Source organism: Oncorhynchus mykiss, chromosome 18 (genome assembly GCF_013265735.2).
Source record: "Oncorhynchus mykiss isolate Arlee chromosome 18, USDA_OmykA_1.1, whole genome shotgun sequence".
Lineage (NCBI taxonomy): Eukaryota > Metazoa > Chordata > Actinopteri > Salmoniformes > Salmonidae > Oncorhynchus > Oncorhynchus mykiss.
This window is the reverse complement of record NC_048582.1, coordinates 22,112,464-22,128,897: the sequence shown is the minus strand read 5'-3', so window position 1 is coordinate 22,128,897 and position 16,434 is coordinate 22,112,464. Positions and strand designations below refer to the sequence as shown.

Sequence of the window (16,434 nt, the reverse complement as noted above, 5' to 3'; positions counted from 1 at the left end):
GGCCAGGCCATGGGAGTGATGTTTAGGCAATTATCAAGCACCTCACAGGCACTGCAGTAACATTGAGGGTGAAAAGACTAGCACACACTAACTGACTCGCCCAGACAATTGTTTGATAGTTGACAACATGCTATTGTGTTCGCATTCAATGCCATGTAAGACCAAATCCACCTACAGTAAGTGAACTGTTTGGAAATTCATTAAGCACAGAATGAATACACCATGAAATAGTAAGACACACTTTGCAATCTGCAATAATGTTCAGGAATGTTCATTCCGCTGCAGTTCAGTTGGAATTCATGAGAGCTTTTACAATCACTTTTTATATGGTCCTCACTGCTGTCTTTGGATTTAGATTCCAATGTTGACCTCTACCTACCAAAGACATGACTATGTATGTTACGGTGAACACACACGACTATAGCCTCTACACAGTTATTAGCCAACATCCTGATCCTGAGTAAATTGCACCTTTGAAATGTTTACATTTTTGTCTTCGTATTCCCTACATTAGGTCTATTTCACAAATCTATCTCACAAAAAAAAAAAGCCATTTGGCTGCAAATTTAATAGCATGGGAATGTAAAACCTACTAATCTGCGTGTAACCCTGCTGTCGTTCATCCCTCACACGGTGTATGGATGAGAATAAAAATCCATTGTTCTTGGGATGAGCCCAAAGCAGAACACTCACAGCATCTGTTGACCCTGCTATCATTCTGCTAAAATGTATTTTGACTCCCATTACGTCTCGGCTACTGAAGGTTAGGGATAACATTTCTCTAATGGTTTGTTTGTCTACTTCTCTCAGCATTCCGAGGACATAACATTCCATAACATTCCAACAATAATCCAGATACGTTTTCGGAGTTATAGAAGGGGTGTCTTGTAAATAGAAAGATCCTTTTTAATTGAATCCCATCCAAGACCAAGATGAACATGTGGTTTGCTAGTCAACCAACTGACATACTCCCCTCAATAGGGACTGAAAGCCACATAAATATGTTGGGAGGTCCATTGAGCAACACTGAAAACATCATGACATTTGCTGACAACTGAAGAAAAGAGAGAGACCTGCCGCATCGCGTTGATCTGACAGTTAACATCCTCGAGCGAGTGAAGGCCACTGACTGAATACATGGTAAAGGGTTGCTTCAGAATAGAGGGAAAGCATGGTGTCTTTAAATAGGAGAGCGGAATATAAGAGATGGCTAAGACAGGCCCATCTCCCTGCAGACGCCTCAAAAGAACATCATTGTGAACTACTATGTCAGAGTAAACAATTTCTCTGACATTTACAATACACAAACTCAGCTTGGGTAGCATTGAGGGATCAGGTGTACTTCTCTCACTGCTTGCCACTCCCATGAGTGCACGTTGAGTGGGTGGTGTGATCAATATGTCCTCTTTGAACAATTTATCGATTCATTGGCCATCAATGACCAGACTGCTCTAACAACAGCCTATATTCAACCTGAGATAGGAGATGGAAAACAATCAATGAAACAACTGAGACAGGAAACCCTTCAGCTCTCTGTGCCCATATATTCCTTAGTGTGTCATAGTTTGCTTTCCCATCTGCCTGGAGAAGTCTAGGGGCTGTCCTCAGATCTGATCTCAACTCATATTCATAATGTGTCTCAGAGTAGGAATGCTGATCTAGGAATGATTTACATGACATGGAAAGAGGATACCTGACTCTAGATTAGCACTCCTACTGTGAGCTGCTTTGTGATGTCATGTACAAAAGAAGGCGCAGAAAGGAAAGCTTGTCGTGAGATTACCAGAAGCCCTGGAATCCATGAAAAATAATGAAGAAAAACTAAATCCAAGCATAGTAAAAGTAATACTTTTCTTCCTTCAACCTAATTGCCTTTATGTGGTATTACTTGTTACATTTCAGAATTAAAGAGAACCATTTTACCATCTGAGATGAAATTGTAATACCCTTTTTCTATTTGTGTGTGTTCCATCAATAAGACACGTTAACCTTGGCCCAGTTACAATTAGCACTTTGAAAAGCCCAATAATTGTAAAAAGCAATGGAGGTAGGTTTCCCTTTGGCCAGAACCAATAACTAAGAAAGCTTCAGCGAATTAAAACGAGGCATGTTGGAGGGGTGAGGGCAGTAGGTCTCTCATATCCAACCTACCTTGGTCTACATTTCCTTCCAGGCTGCTACATAACCCTTAATGCACCAATTTGGCAAAAGTTACTGCTGATCAAAATACATAAAGGTCTAGAAAAACCTTCATGCCAGCGAACGATGAGCCCTATCTTAGTCCAAATGTCTTATTTCAGTATCTATACAACATCATATCAGTTGTGTTATTGTTACAGCACCGACAAAGGCATATTATATTGGTCATTTCAGGTAGGAATGACGGAAGCTTCAAAAGCCTCTGCCATTGAAGGATGGAAACAATAGTGCAGCGTGCGGCTCAAAACAAAGTCAATGATCGAGTCAATAGATCCAATCAATACGTGGAGGCTGAGAATTGAAGAGGTTAGGTCACAGGCAGCACTTGGTGGTCCGATCAGTCATACTGATCAACAACAGCTGTGGTATTTACACCGGCATTGGGAGTAATCGGGAAAGTAAACTCCCGAGGTGTGCTGCTGATGGGTGCCGTGCTGCGAGGGTTGCAACAAGCTGCCAGCTTCTCAGGGAGATGATCAGTTAAGTGTGTGTAGCCTGCTGGGGTTGCAGAGAGCAAAACAAGAGTAAGTTAAGCTCTGGTCAGAACTGTACAGAGCACACCTGGGGTTCACAGCTAAAATAAAAATCGCTGCAGAGAGCAAAGCCACAGTAAGGTTAGGCTTTGATCTGTAAACTGCAGCACATGACTGGACAGTTGGTGATATCAAAAATCAAAATGACTTTTCCAAGGAATTCAGGTTGTGTGTATTTCACCTTGAAATAACCAGCCAGTATCTTCTTCGCAAATGAACAAAGGATCAGCACCTTTGCATTGCTGTACAGTAAAACAAAGGCTCACATTTGATAAAAAACTGAGAGCAGTGAATGGTTTGGTCAAACATCATGTAATACTGCATATGAGGATAAGAGGAGGAAGCCCGTGTTGGGGTCAAACTTGAACTCTGATGTTGCAAGCATCATACTCCTGCCATCAGAAGCAACATAATATTCTGTATTTTGAATGTACCCAAACACAGGTATAATTGTTGACAGCATTGCATTACCTCAGAGATGAAACCATGGAGTACATTGAACACCCAATATGACTGCTATCTCATTGGCAGAGACATGTGCTGTCCATGGTGCTGAAATAAGTTGGCCGCATTAGCATAAGCACTTTTCCGAACCATGGACAGCACAGACCACGTGGTTATTATTGAAACAAAACAAGCACATTTAGCACACACATATCAAATTATATTGTGGTTCAGTTCAACACAGGTAAGAATGAAATATCTTAGAAACCCATAGATTTCACTCAACCTCAACCACATTTTATTTAACAAAATAGAAGCAGGTCAAATGTAGTAAAGCATATAAATGTAACTCTGGGACACAGCGTTGAGAGATGACCAATAATTCATGAGCCATGGTAAAATGTTCCACAGTAGAGAAGGATAATTACCCTTTGAAGCAATACACCAACAAACTGGAGTCTGAAGTGATGGACATCACTGTTGTTGCCAAAGATCTGCTAAGATAATACTCCCCAAGGTCAGCCTATGTGATTGGTTACATTTAGTGGTGGTGGTGGGTGTGTGTGTGTGTGTGTGGGGGGGGGGGGGGTGGAATACAGACATACACACACATGTAGACAGACACTAGTGCACTCGCACACACATTTAATCAATAATTCTAATTATTTAAATGTATAGACACACACACACACACAGCCCAGACACTCGACAATGAACATTGTTCTGCTAATACAGTCACACATTTAACCATATAGTCTGTCAGTCCACAGTGTTAAAAAGGCCTGGGGAAAATGCTTGTTGCTGTATTACGATAAATGATGAAACAGACAGGGTTGAGACATGTTTGACATTGAAATGGTTCTGAGCACTTTGGCCTTCTGCAGGCCAGTCTGACTTGTCATTCCTTATTGACAAGACTATTCCAAAACTGATTGTAGCAGTGGGGTCTCTTGCACATATGCTAATTTATAAGATAATTAAATACAGTGGGTACATTGATGGACCTGATCCTAATGAAAAATAAAAACCAGTATGAACAAAACGAATTCAGAGCTTGAATTTACACAGTATTCATATATATATATATATATATATAAAACAAAGACAAAACATTTCACAATCCTACGATCTGTACCGTGATACTGCAGAATCAGTGACATTGATCCATTTGAATGGATTATCAGAATATCACCTTTAATGCTAACCATTATTGTACACTGTAATCATCATCTTGATATCATTATAGTTGCTCAGTAAAATGTCATAGCATTGGGCAACAGACCGACTGCTGAACACTTTTAATATTGAATAATATATATGTTTCTTAATGCATCATTGCCCATTCATAGACGATTTAATTAACATCTCAAGATAAAGATTCCCATTCCAAACGCCCTTTTGCAAAACTCCTATACCTCAGCCCTCCCTCCAATGGAGAAGATGCACCAACAGCGACATCGTGAGTTTCCTCGTCTAGAGTAATGCGGTGATCCTGCCTAGTCTTCCCTATGGCATCAGACGAATACTGTCGAATGCTAAAACGTGGGTTTTATTTTTGTTTTACTGTATGCAAACTGACCATTGCCCAATCTATTTTAAGCACGTTAGTTTAAAAAATGTAAGTCCATTTCTATTATTTGGACACAGTAGATGGCTTTACAAAAGCTCACATAAATGGAGGTGAATCATAGCCTACGCTTTGTGGAGGAATACTTTTTACATAAAAAAAGCATTCTAGTCTACCTGCGCTCTGTACATAGATCGAACTGCACATACCATTACTTCCATTGAAAACATTTTAATTTTGAAAAAATATGCAGTTAGAAAACCCCCATATAATTCGGTAAAGCCTTCTCCTCTCCCCCAAAGCAGGCTATAGGCATTAACACACAAAACCACGAACTGTTTTTAGCTACATTAACCTTGCAGCATAACCATCTGAGTGACGTTAATTGGTCATGCTCATCTGCATCCCGAATATCTGAAATTCAACAATTGGCACACCATAAAATAACACATTATACATTCATAAAGAGATGAATGTGCAGATATGATAAGGTTTGCACCAATTATAAATAACCCCGATATTTATCGACAATCAAATGATAAAACAAACAAAAAAGAACATGCGTGGACAGCGTTTATCTTCTTCTTCATCCAAATGTGTTATTTTTCCGTTTTTTAACAGTTTTAAAACAACAAATACAAATCCTATAACGCAGTTCACAAAAAAATAGAGAAATGGCACTTTGTATATATTCATATATGGTTTTATATGTATATATATACTGTATATATTCATATTGATAACATGAAAGAAGGGTCGGGTTGGCTTCTTCGTTAATTATGGTATGGTTCCCCAGTGTGTGTTGAAACCATGCGAAATCATGCAGATATGATACAGTCAGTTATTTACATTACATTCATGCGCTCGTGCACCATTTCCCGAATCTTCTCTCTCAGATAGTCAGTCTGATTGCGGCAAATAGCTGTACTGGGATAGGGGGCCGGGGAAGGGGTCTATACATATATTACAGTTGGTTCAGTAGCAGACTCATTGGCACCACAGTCAACTGGAGCAAACAAAAATGGTCTATCTCCGACAAAAAGCGAGTGAAGAAGCTTAGAAACATAGCATTTGTTTATTGTTCTTCAATTGCCATTGTGTCAACAGAACGCAGTATATTTGTCTGTCTGTTTGTATTCCAGGTTCTATTGTCAGTGGTCATTTTACGCATCATTTGTTGGAGAGAAATGGGCGCTACAGTCGAACCCTCTTTGCGCGCCCCCGTCTGCATGGTAAGGCCCGCTATGCCAATAAGACGAGTCGCACACTGTCTGCAAGGAATTTATCTCTGACGCAGAGGAATTACCATCCCTCCGCTTTGATCTCTTGCGATTCCGCAAGATGAAGACAAGCATCCCTACAACAGTGAACGCAGACGTGACAAATACCAGTAGTAGCCCAGGGACTAGTACAGAGATGGATACCCTGTTCGGCTCCACATAGGAGTTCGAGCGCGTACCCGTGTCTGCGGTGAAAGTGCTGTTTTTGGAGAGAGATGTGGGGTAGATTTTGTCATACAGCTTGGGACACATCAGATCATTTCGGACGTGACGGAAATCCCTTTTCCAGAACTCTTCTGGGGACTCACACTTGAGATCACTAACGATCACATCTGCCCCCAGTTTCTCCGTCCACTGTTTGAAAGGGACAATATTACACGAGCAATCCCAAGGGTTCCCATGCAAATCAATTTGTATGATCGAATTGAGTTGATCTAAGACCCCTGCGACAGGGAGATATGTGAAATAATTATTATGCAAGCTAATCTTTGATAAAGACACTCCAAGGAAAGCATCCACAGGTAGCGCTTTCAGCAAGTTATTGTTGAGGAAAAGCACTCGCAGATTAGGCAGAGGGCTGAAGGTGCCTGCCAGTATCAGCTGTATATCATTATATTCCAAACTTAGATATTCCAGATTTTGAAGTCCAATGAACATTTCCGCAATGAGCGTATCCAGGTAATTCTTATCCATGTACAACCATCTTAATTCGGTGAGGTTTTGAAAAGTGCTGTTGTCTATCAATTTGATGTTGTTTCCACCCAAATCAAGGAGATTCAGACTTGAATAGCCATTGAGATGGTTCTTTTTTATAGCATGGATGTTGTTATCTCTCATGTTTAATTCGTGCGCAGTGAGGGGTTTGGGTTTTAGGTTAGCCAAGCTCTCTATCTTCTTGCCCTCGCAGTTAACCCCTAACCCCTGCCGGGATCCAATGAGCTTGCAGCTGCATGGCACAGGGCATGATGCGTTCTGCACAATCTGCAGCTGCTCTCTCTCCCCATTCACACCTGTCATAGATGTGGGCTTCGTTTTCAACTGCCAGTGCGATTTAGAGCGTCCCTTTTTCCCATTCCCTGGAGTTGGGGACCCAGGATCACCACTAGCTTTATAAGGCGTTGGAACGGGCCCAGGTACAGAGGTCTCCTCTTGGGTAGGAGGTGCAACTAAACTCTCGTCAGCACCACTTTTTATTGAAGGACACAGATCCATCTCCGATGTCTCGTTCAAGTCGTTCCCTTGCAGTGGCGTTGGAGCCTCGCAGATCACCCGGCCGATAAGCGCGTTCTGCGGTATATTCTCCAGCCATTCCTTCAGGGAAACCAGGTCACAGTTGCAGTCCCAGGGGTTATCCTCCAATAAAACCTCCGCAATGCCCGGTATTTGTTCGAGAACTCCCTCATAAGGCACCGTTTTGATTCGGTTCCCTCGCAGGTCGAGATGGGTGATGGGAACGTGTTGAAACACATTTATAGGTAGTGCACTGATGAGGTTATCATTTAGAATTAACACTTCAAGTTTATTTAAGTCCCTGAACACGGCCGGGTCAATGTCTCTCAATAGATTAAAATCAGCCTGAAGATATTCCAAGTCATCTAAACCAAGAAAGGTGCTCTTCCTAAATGACCGTATCTTGTTATTATTTATGTGTAGCCTTTTCACGAGCTGCAGTCCCAGAAAAGCACCAGGGACAATGTCATGCAAACCGTTGTTTTCCAAATGCAAGCTTACGGCATTGTAAAAGTTAGCAAACTCATTGGGAAAAAGCCTGGATAAAGAATTTCCATGCAATAGCAAGTGATAAAACTGGGAACTGGGACCAGTCAAATGGTGCAAATTAGTAAAGCTCCTTTTTTCGCAGTCAATGTGCAAATCGCCTTCAATCTCATTGCAGGAGCATATCTGCTCCTTACAAATGTCCCTTGTAACATTTCCAATAGCAACACAAAGAGCCGCCTTCAGCAAGACAATCCAAAGCAGCATTTTCAATACAAACAATTCATCCCCGATTTCAAGACATGAAAACGAGCTGTTGAGTCAATGTTTTTTAGTCCAGTTTATCCTCAAAAATATAGACCGACGGGTCTAAAAGAAATGACGACAGTCCTTTATAATATCCATGCTCTTCTAGCCCGTTATGTCCAGGCGTCCAGCTTTAAAATGACCATATAGAATGCCTCAGATCGAATGGATCCTTTTGCTGGTATGAAAATAATTGAAAACAACAAACCGCAATAGCAGTCGACACATTTTTGGGCTTTCGATCGGTATTGACTGACCTTGCAAATTTTATAAATCCGTGCTTTTCTCGTCGTGCTGCGGTAGCAGTGGGTGCTGTTCTTTCCCCCTCGGTGCTGAATTCACACCCGACGCTCGAGATGTAGTGCTGATAACACTGCCACTGCAAAAAAAAAAACGCATTCCTCACACCTTTCGGTGTCTTCCATGCTTTTGTTTCCAGTGCTTTCCTTTGGTGGATTTTAATCACAAAGAGGTTACACAGAGACTGTGCTCGTTCTAGCCCGGTGCTCTTAGAAAGATCTCACACCCTCTACTGAGCTGCAATGGAAAAAATCCATCGTCTGAGGGAATGCTGAAAAAAATCTATCCACATAGAGGACTAGAAAGCGTTAAAATGTTCACACTAAAAGCTGTTGATCTGTTCTGTCTTTTTTTGACCAATAATATTCCCATTCTAAAGCCAACAAGGTTATGGATTCCAAACGACGTTCCTTATGTCATGTTACTGATTAGACTGAATCCTTGCTTTAGGTCCGCTTCTGTTGTTTAAAAAAAAGTAGACTAGACGACATAACGCGTTGCCAAGGAATTGGAGACAACTCGTTTCCAAATCGGGGGTCGGTTATAACCTCATCTAATGATTAATTTGCGCATTTTATGAAGAATAATAATCCCTGGTGTGTGTATTGCACCAAGCCCAGCATGCGAGTGCCCTCCAGGGTGAATGTTACTATCTCTCTGATAGGAACTGCTGTTGAATGCGGTAAAATAATTAACTACATCTAATCACATTTTATTTGTCACATGCGCCGAATAAAACAGGTGTAGACCTTACAGTGAAAAGACAACTTAAAAGTCATTAACCAACAATGCAGTTTTAAGAAAATACCCCCCAAAAAGTGAGAGATAAGAAAAACAAATAATTCAAGAGCATCAGTAAATAACAATAAATACAGGGGGTACAGGTCGGTACAAGTCAATGTGTCAATGTGCGGGGGCACCGGTGTCGAGGTAAGTGAGGTAATTATGTACATGCAGGTAGGGTTATAAAAGTGTCTATGCATAGATACTAACAGTGAGTAGCAGCAGTAGAGGAAGGGGGTGCAAATAATATGGGTAGCCATTTGATTAGCTGTTCAGGAGTCTTATGGATTGGGGGTAGAAGCTGGTTAGAAGCCTCTTGGACCTAGACTTGGCACTCCGGTACCGCTTGCTGTGTGGTAGCAGAGAGTCTATGACTAGGGTGACTGGAGTCTGACTATTTTTAGGGCCTCCCTCTGACACCGCCTGGTATAGAGGTCCTGGATGGCAGGAAGCTTGACCCCGGTGATGTACTGGGCCGTATGCACTACCCTCTGCAGTGCCTTGCGGTCAGAGGCCGAGCAGTTGTCAGTTAAGATCACCACTTTATTTTAAGAATGTGAAATGTCAGAATAATAGTAGAGAGAATGAGTTATTTCAGCTTTTATTTCTTTCATCACATTCCCAGTGGGTCAGAAGTTTACATACACTCAATTAGTATTTGGTAGCATTGCCATTAAATTATTTAACTTGGGTCAAATGTTTCAGGTAGCCTTCCACAAGCTTCCCACAAGAAATTGGGTGAATTTTGGCCCATTCCTCCTGACAGACCTGGTGTAACTGAGTCAGGTTTGTAGGCCTCCTTGATCACACACCTTTTTCAGTTCTGCCCACACATTTTCTATAGGATTGAGGTCAGGGCTTTGTGATGGCCACTCCAATACCTTGACTTTGTTCTCCTTAATCCATTTTGCCACAACTTTGAAAGTATGTTTGGGGTCATTGTCCATTTGGAAGACCCATTTGTGACCAACTTTTAACTTCCTGACTGATGTCTTGAGATGTTGCTTCAATATATCCACATACTTTTCCTGCCTCATGACGCCATCTATTTTGTGAAGTGCACCAGTCCCTCCTGCAACAAAGCACCCCCACAACATGATGCTGCCACCCCCGTGCTTCACGGTTGGGATGGTGTTCTTCGGCTTGCAAGCCTCCCCCTTTATCCTCCAAACATAACGATGGTCATTATGGCCAAACAGTTCTATTTTTGTAGGCTACTGTACGTCACGATTTCAAATAGGATTGCAAAATATATTTTTTGTTTGCAATTACAAAGCAATTATGCTTTGTGTCAACTAACCCAAATGTTTCACTATGGATTTTTGTCCTAGTCTCTCCTTCAATTCTATTGTTAAAACACACCTTGGCTAACTCAACCTTGTTGGTAGTGCTAGATTTATGGAACCTCATCATTTTGTTTTGTTTTATTAATGTGCTAGGCCTGGTCTACTTTTTTGATCGATAAAACAAAAATGAGAACAAAACTGGAGTCATAAGATTGACATCACATCACTGACATAATAGAAATAATGTCCAAAAGAGGACCTCTGACAGGGTCGGGCTCAACAACTCATATGGATTACTTTGCGTTTTCTACATGCATCAGTGTCTATGGCGTTTCAAACGGTATCACATGCCAATGGCTAAGAATAAACTTGGGCTTAGGGGTAGACCTAACAAAGTAAATGTAAATCTGGGACACTCCAGTTAGTATATGATATGTTATGTTTCCCATGGTATGTATTGGAGTGGCAGGTAGCCTAGTGGACTAGTATCCGAAAAGTTGCAAGATTGAATCCCTGAGCTGCCAAGGTAAAAATCTGCAGTTATCTGTACTTCTACCCCTGAACAAGGCTGTTACTGAAAATAAGAATTTGTACTTAACTGACTTGCCTAGTTAAATAAATCTATTCATTTTTGGATGTCCATCATCCATTTTGTATGATATGTTGTGAATTACAAGATATATTACAATTCATACAATTTATTACTAATTTGAAAAGCATATGATATGTTACAAATTCCTATTTGTTGTGGCTAACATTAGCTAGGTGGCTAATGTTAGCTAGGCTAGGGGTTAGGGTTAAGGTTAGGAGTTAGTGGTTAAGTTAAAGGATTAAGGTTAGTGTTAGGGGAAGGGTTAGCTAACATGCTAAGTAGTCCCAAAGTAGCTAAAATGCTAAAGTTGTTTGTGATGAGATTCAAACACTCAACCTTTGGGTTGCTAGACATCCACCGAAGGTGGCTCCCCTTCCTGTTTGGGTGGCGCTCGGCGGTCGTCGTCACCGACCTACTAGCTGCCACTGATCCCTTTTTTCCCCTTTTCTGTTTATTGGTTTCACCTGTGTTTAGTTTAGGCTGATTGGTTGGGCTTTATTTTCCAGCCGGCCCGCCTGCTGGTTGTGTGGGATTATTTCGATGTACATGTGTACATGGCTGTATGTCACGGTTGTCAGTGTGTTTGGGTTTTTGCTGGACTGTTTAAGTCCCCCGTGTTTGGGGCATTTGTTATGGGTTGGCGTCTGTTCACCGTTGTGCTGCGTTAAAAGTAAGCGCTACCCTGAACTCTCTGCTTCCTGCGCCGGACTTCTTCCCCACTACACCCCGGGCGTTACATCCAGCCCGACCAACCACCCTACTTTAATGTTTGCCTTCAGTAACCTTCTGTCTTATGTAACCATGCCAAGTATAACATACCATACTAATTTGAGGGCCGGATTTACATTTACTACGTTACGTCTCGTCTATGAGACCAGGCTGTAAGGATAGAAGCAACCAGCACTTATCAACCAGGGTCAAATGCCACATTCTCATGTAGGGTATTCTAATGAGGCTCTCTCACAAATTATCTTATTCTGTTTACAAATATGGAGAAGTACAGTAGAGATTGCCCAGTTTTGCTTAAAGTAGCTCTGTAATGGGCAGTGCTATTGTAGTCCATATAAAAACTGTATGGTTTCACAGTAACACATTACATATAACAAATCCAATAGGTCTAGACCTTACAGTGAAATGCCCTTTACTAACAATGCAGTTAATTAAAAATTAAAAATAATACCTAAAAAAAACAAGAATAAGAAATAAAAGTAACAAATAATTACAGAGCAGCAGTAAAATAACAATAGCGAGGCTATGTACAGGGGTTACCAGAGAAGAGTCAATGTGCGGGGGCACCGGTATGTCGAGGTAATTGAAGTAATATGTACATATAGGTAGAGTTATTCAAGTGACTATGTATAGATAATAACAGAGAGTAGCAGCAGCGTAGAACTTAATTAACTTCTTCATGATCGGTGAGTCTGGCAGGACGGTTGAGCTATTGTAGGCTAATGCAATTAGCATGAGGTTGTAAGTAACAAATACATTTCCCAGGACATAGACACATCTGATGTTGTCAGAACGCTTAAATTCTTGTTAATCTAACTGCACTGTCCAAAGCTATTACAGTGAAAGAATACCATTCTATTGTTTGAGGAGAGTGCACAGTTTTGAACATGAAAAGTTATTAATAAACAAACCAGGCAAATTTGGGCAGTCTTGATACAACATTTAAAACAGAAATGAAATGGTTCATTAGATCAGTCTTAAACTTTAGGCATACACTCCTGCCATCTAGTGGCCACAATCTAAATTGCAACTGGGCTGGAATAATACATTATGGCCGTTCTCTTTCATTTCAATGATGATGGTACAACATTTTTTTTATTTTGTTCCTTTGTATTGTCTTTACCAGATCTAATGTGTTATATTCTCCTACATTCCTTTCACATTTCCACAAACTTCAAAGTGTTTCCTTTCAAATGGTACCAAGAAAATGCATTTCCTTGCTTCAGGGCCTGAGCTACAGGCAGTTAGATTTGTGTATGTCATTTTAGGTGAAAATTGAAAAAAAGGGTCCGATCCTTAAGAGGTTTTAACTTGACCAGCAAACACACACAGTTCAGTTTCCATTCTACCTTTAAAATGTCAGAGAAACAATCTCTGAAAGCATTAGGAAATTGGCATAAAATGTTTTTAATTATTTTGTTCTTTGGCCTTTTAGAAGCATTCTGTTAACATTCAGTCACCTTAGTATTTTTAGTTGTTTATCAGGTATTTTGTGTGTCAGTCCTTCAACCCAGCATGTGTTCAGATATCTTCCTTTTGTAGTCAATCATAAAAACAACAAAAACAACTCCCACAGACAGAAGAAGGAGAACAAGAAGGAGGACAAAATGCCACAAGTCAAATGTTGAAATATTTCAATCACGCACACACACACACTGACTTCTGGTTCCCAGAAGTGTAGTTAAACATGTCTATACACACACACACACACACACACACACACACACACACACACACACACACACACACACACACACACACACACACACACACACACACACACACACACACACACACACACACACACACACACACAGTCTCTTATCCCTATTGATACATATAGTTTTCTGGACAATAACCTTCATTAGGACACAGGTTTCAGTGAGCCCAGGTTGTGATGTGTTAATGGATGTTTGCCTGCAGACTTTCCAATCAGCTGGGGTCCCGCTGTGGGCCAGATCAAAACATGCAGGGATGTGTTCAAGCTAAACTAAGTAACCAATAGTCAATTTGGCGAGCCAAACAAACACCGCACAGAGGAGGAACAGGCATCCAAGGGCACATCAATCATGCACACTCATCAATGGGTGTGTGTGTGTGAGAGATAGAGAGAGAGACTGCAAAAAAGGGAGGCTAAACCATTGCTGAGTCATGATAGTTGATTAATATTCACAACAAAACACAGTTATTCATGCTTCCTAGAGTTTATTTAGTCCACATATTTAATATTTTCAACATGCAGTTGTTAACAGATAGTGTCAGATTGACTTATATAGCTTGTTGTTACAGCATTCTATGCATAGTCACTTTAATATAAATTGGACATAAATAGGCATACTTGAGTTACACCAGGGTATTAAATGCATCTTAATCTGTAAACTCACATTGTGGAGCAGCAGATATGGTGTCGTCTAGCATTATGTTGATTCAGTATTTAATATGTTAAAAAAACACCTCTAAACATATGGTTTGAAGTCAATGCCTCATCTGCCTTTTGAAAACTACATCATGCAGGAAGGATAGTAACTCACAGAAACACCTAACAATGGGGCTGTCCATGGTGGTAAATTGTTTCATGAGTGATTTTATTTGCAGATTATTTTAGCAGACCATTTGGTGTGTGTGTGTGTGTGTGTGTGTAACACATCTGAATTATTTTCCTCATGATAATACATATACATCATCTTGGTCCTATGATGAACATCTGTGTAAGAGACCCATATTGCTAGAATCAGTTAGAAATAGTGTTGTTGTTTTTTATCCACTGTAATCTGACAGAGGGGTACTGTCCATGGTGCTGAATTTGACTGCAGCATCAGAACAACGCCCTGTGTGTGTGTGTGTGTGTGTGTGTGTGTGTGTGTGTGTGTGTGTGTGTGTGTGTGTGTGTAAACCTTAGCCTCAACTCTAACCACAAGTGGAACCCATCTATTTTCATGCAGCAATCTCTATGAATTATGCTTAAATGTTCATGAACCTAAATGCCAATGTAAAGTTAATACCAACAACATCCGCAACACCAGTTTTGCAACTATTTTATCTTTGAATTTGTTTGGTTATTCAATAACGAAACGCACTTAGTACATCAATAAACTATTCAAAAGTGTTCAATGCGTCACACAGTTTTATTGACCAATCTGAGTACTGTGTCATTACAGTAAATACACAGTTTTACCAAATCTGGCTTGTTTTGATCAATAACTCCTTTTGAACGTCTTTAGCAAAGGGTGATACACACTGGGCCTTTTGTAGTAATAGCTGATCAATAAGTTCCAACTAAGTGGTTGGATAATGACCAAATATTCACATCCCAGATTGTCCTTTTCTCAACACTCATATGGATTAAGCATCAGCAACAGGGTTAGGGTCAATTCCATATCAATTCCAGTTAATTCAGAAAGTAATCCAAATTCCAATTCCAGTTAATTCAGAAAGTAATCCAAATTCCAATTCCAATTAAACATGTTCCTCATTGGAAAGCGTTGAAGGAAAATGGATTGGAATTTCAGTGTGCTTCAGAAATGGACTATAATTGACAGGGAATTGACCCCAACCCTGACCAGGGCACATATTCACAAAGTGTCTCAGAGTAGGAATGTTGGGTTATATTCATTTGTGCAAAAAATAAAAAATACAGAGAATTAAAAGAAAACAGAGTTTCTTTTTGGACAAATGAACAAATGTCCCTCACTATTTAGACCTGTTTGGTGCTGTTTGGTTCCTAGTGAATTACACCCCTTATCTAGGATCAGTCTAACCTTTTAGATAAGCATGGATAAGACAGGGGGACCTGATGCTAGATCAGCATCATACTCTGAGATACTTTGCGAATACAGGCTTGATTTCAAAACCATGCTTCGCCCCAAACCATATGCTATGCACCCCTGAATTAAATGATTGTAATGTTTCAAATCAGCGACTCCCTTTACCCTTAAAACAATGCGAGGGAGAGAAAACCTCACTAATCCTTGAGCCTACAGTGAGCGCTAAACATTCCTACTTAGTCTTTTCAGAGTCCTGCCGAGCAGCTAATAACATCTTTGCCCTTGGCACTCCAATCCTCTGGTGTGATTTCGAAGGGAAAACACATGCCACTTCAGTGTCTTCCAGATGTGATCATCTTAGCTGGGTCGGTAAACAGACGAGAGATTTAAGAAAGATGAATCTAACAAATGAATATCTAGCTACCTACGAACAGAGGTGTGAGGGAGGTCAGGCTTGTGTGATCAATCACATGAGTTTCTGTGTATTGTGCAGAGGAGTCAAGCCAAGCCAAGGCTGAGCTTTACCTGGGGGTGAGTTCATCCATTCTATGGTCTGTGAAGATGTTTGGCACTGATGAATAGAAAGAATACAAACCGTAAAAATGTAAGATTGACTCACATGGCAACGACGGTGAAATCCTTGGGAGATCAGACAGAGAAACAATCCACAATCTGAGTGTCTCCCAGGGTTTCGTCACATGGTCTACCAGAAACAAGCACTGTCAATGGTGCTGAAATCATTTTGTGGTGTTCTTAGCAGAACATGGATCGTGTGTGTGCATGCATGTGTGTTTAAACCATAACTTGCCACAAGTTGCCACAAGACAGTCCGTCCACCTCTGAATCATAATCAAGTTCTCATGAATAGCAATGCCAATAAAGCCAATATCACTATCAGCACCATTGCATCCATGTTTGTCCTTGATGAAAAGGTA

General features: G+C 40.7%; 1 protein-coding gene across 1 annotated transcript; it reads right to left on the bottom strand.

Moving 5' to 3' along the window:
• Positions 1-3,447: 3,447 nt before the first annotated feature.
• LOC110495821 (SLIT and NTRK-like protein 1) lies at positions 3,448-9,121 on the bottom strand. The gene has a single exon (XM_021571278.2). The coding sequence runs from the start codon at positions 8,004-8,006 to the stop codon at positions 5,907-5,909; it is 2,100 nt and encodes a 699-aa protein (XP_021426953.1). The 5' UTR covers positions 8,007-9,121; the 3' UTR covers positions 3,448-5,906.
• Between the last annotated feature and the right edge of the window lie 7,313 nt (positions 9,122-16,434).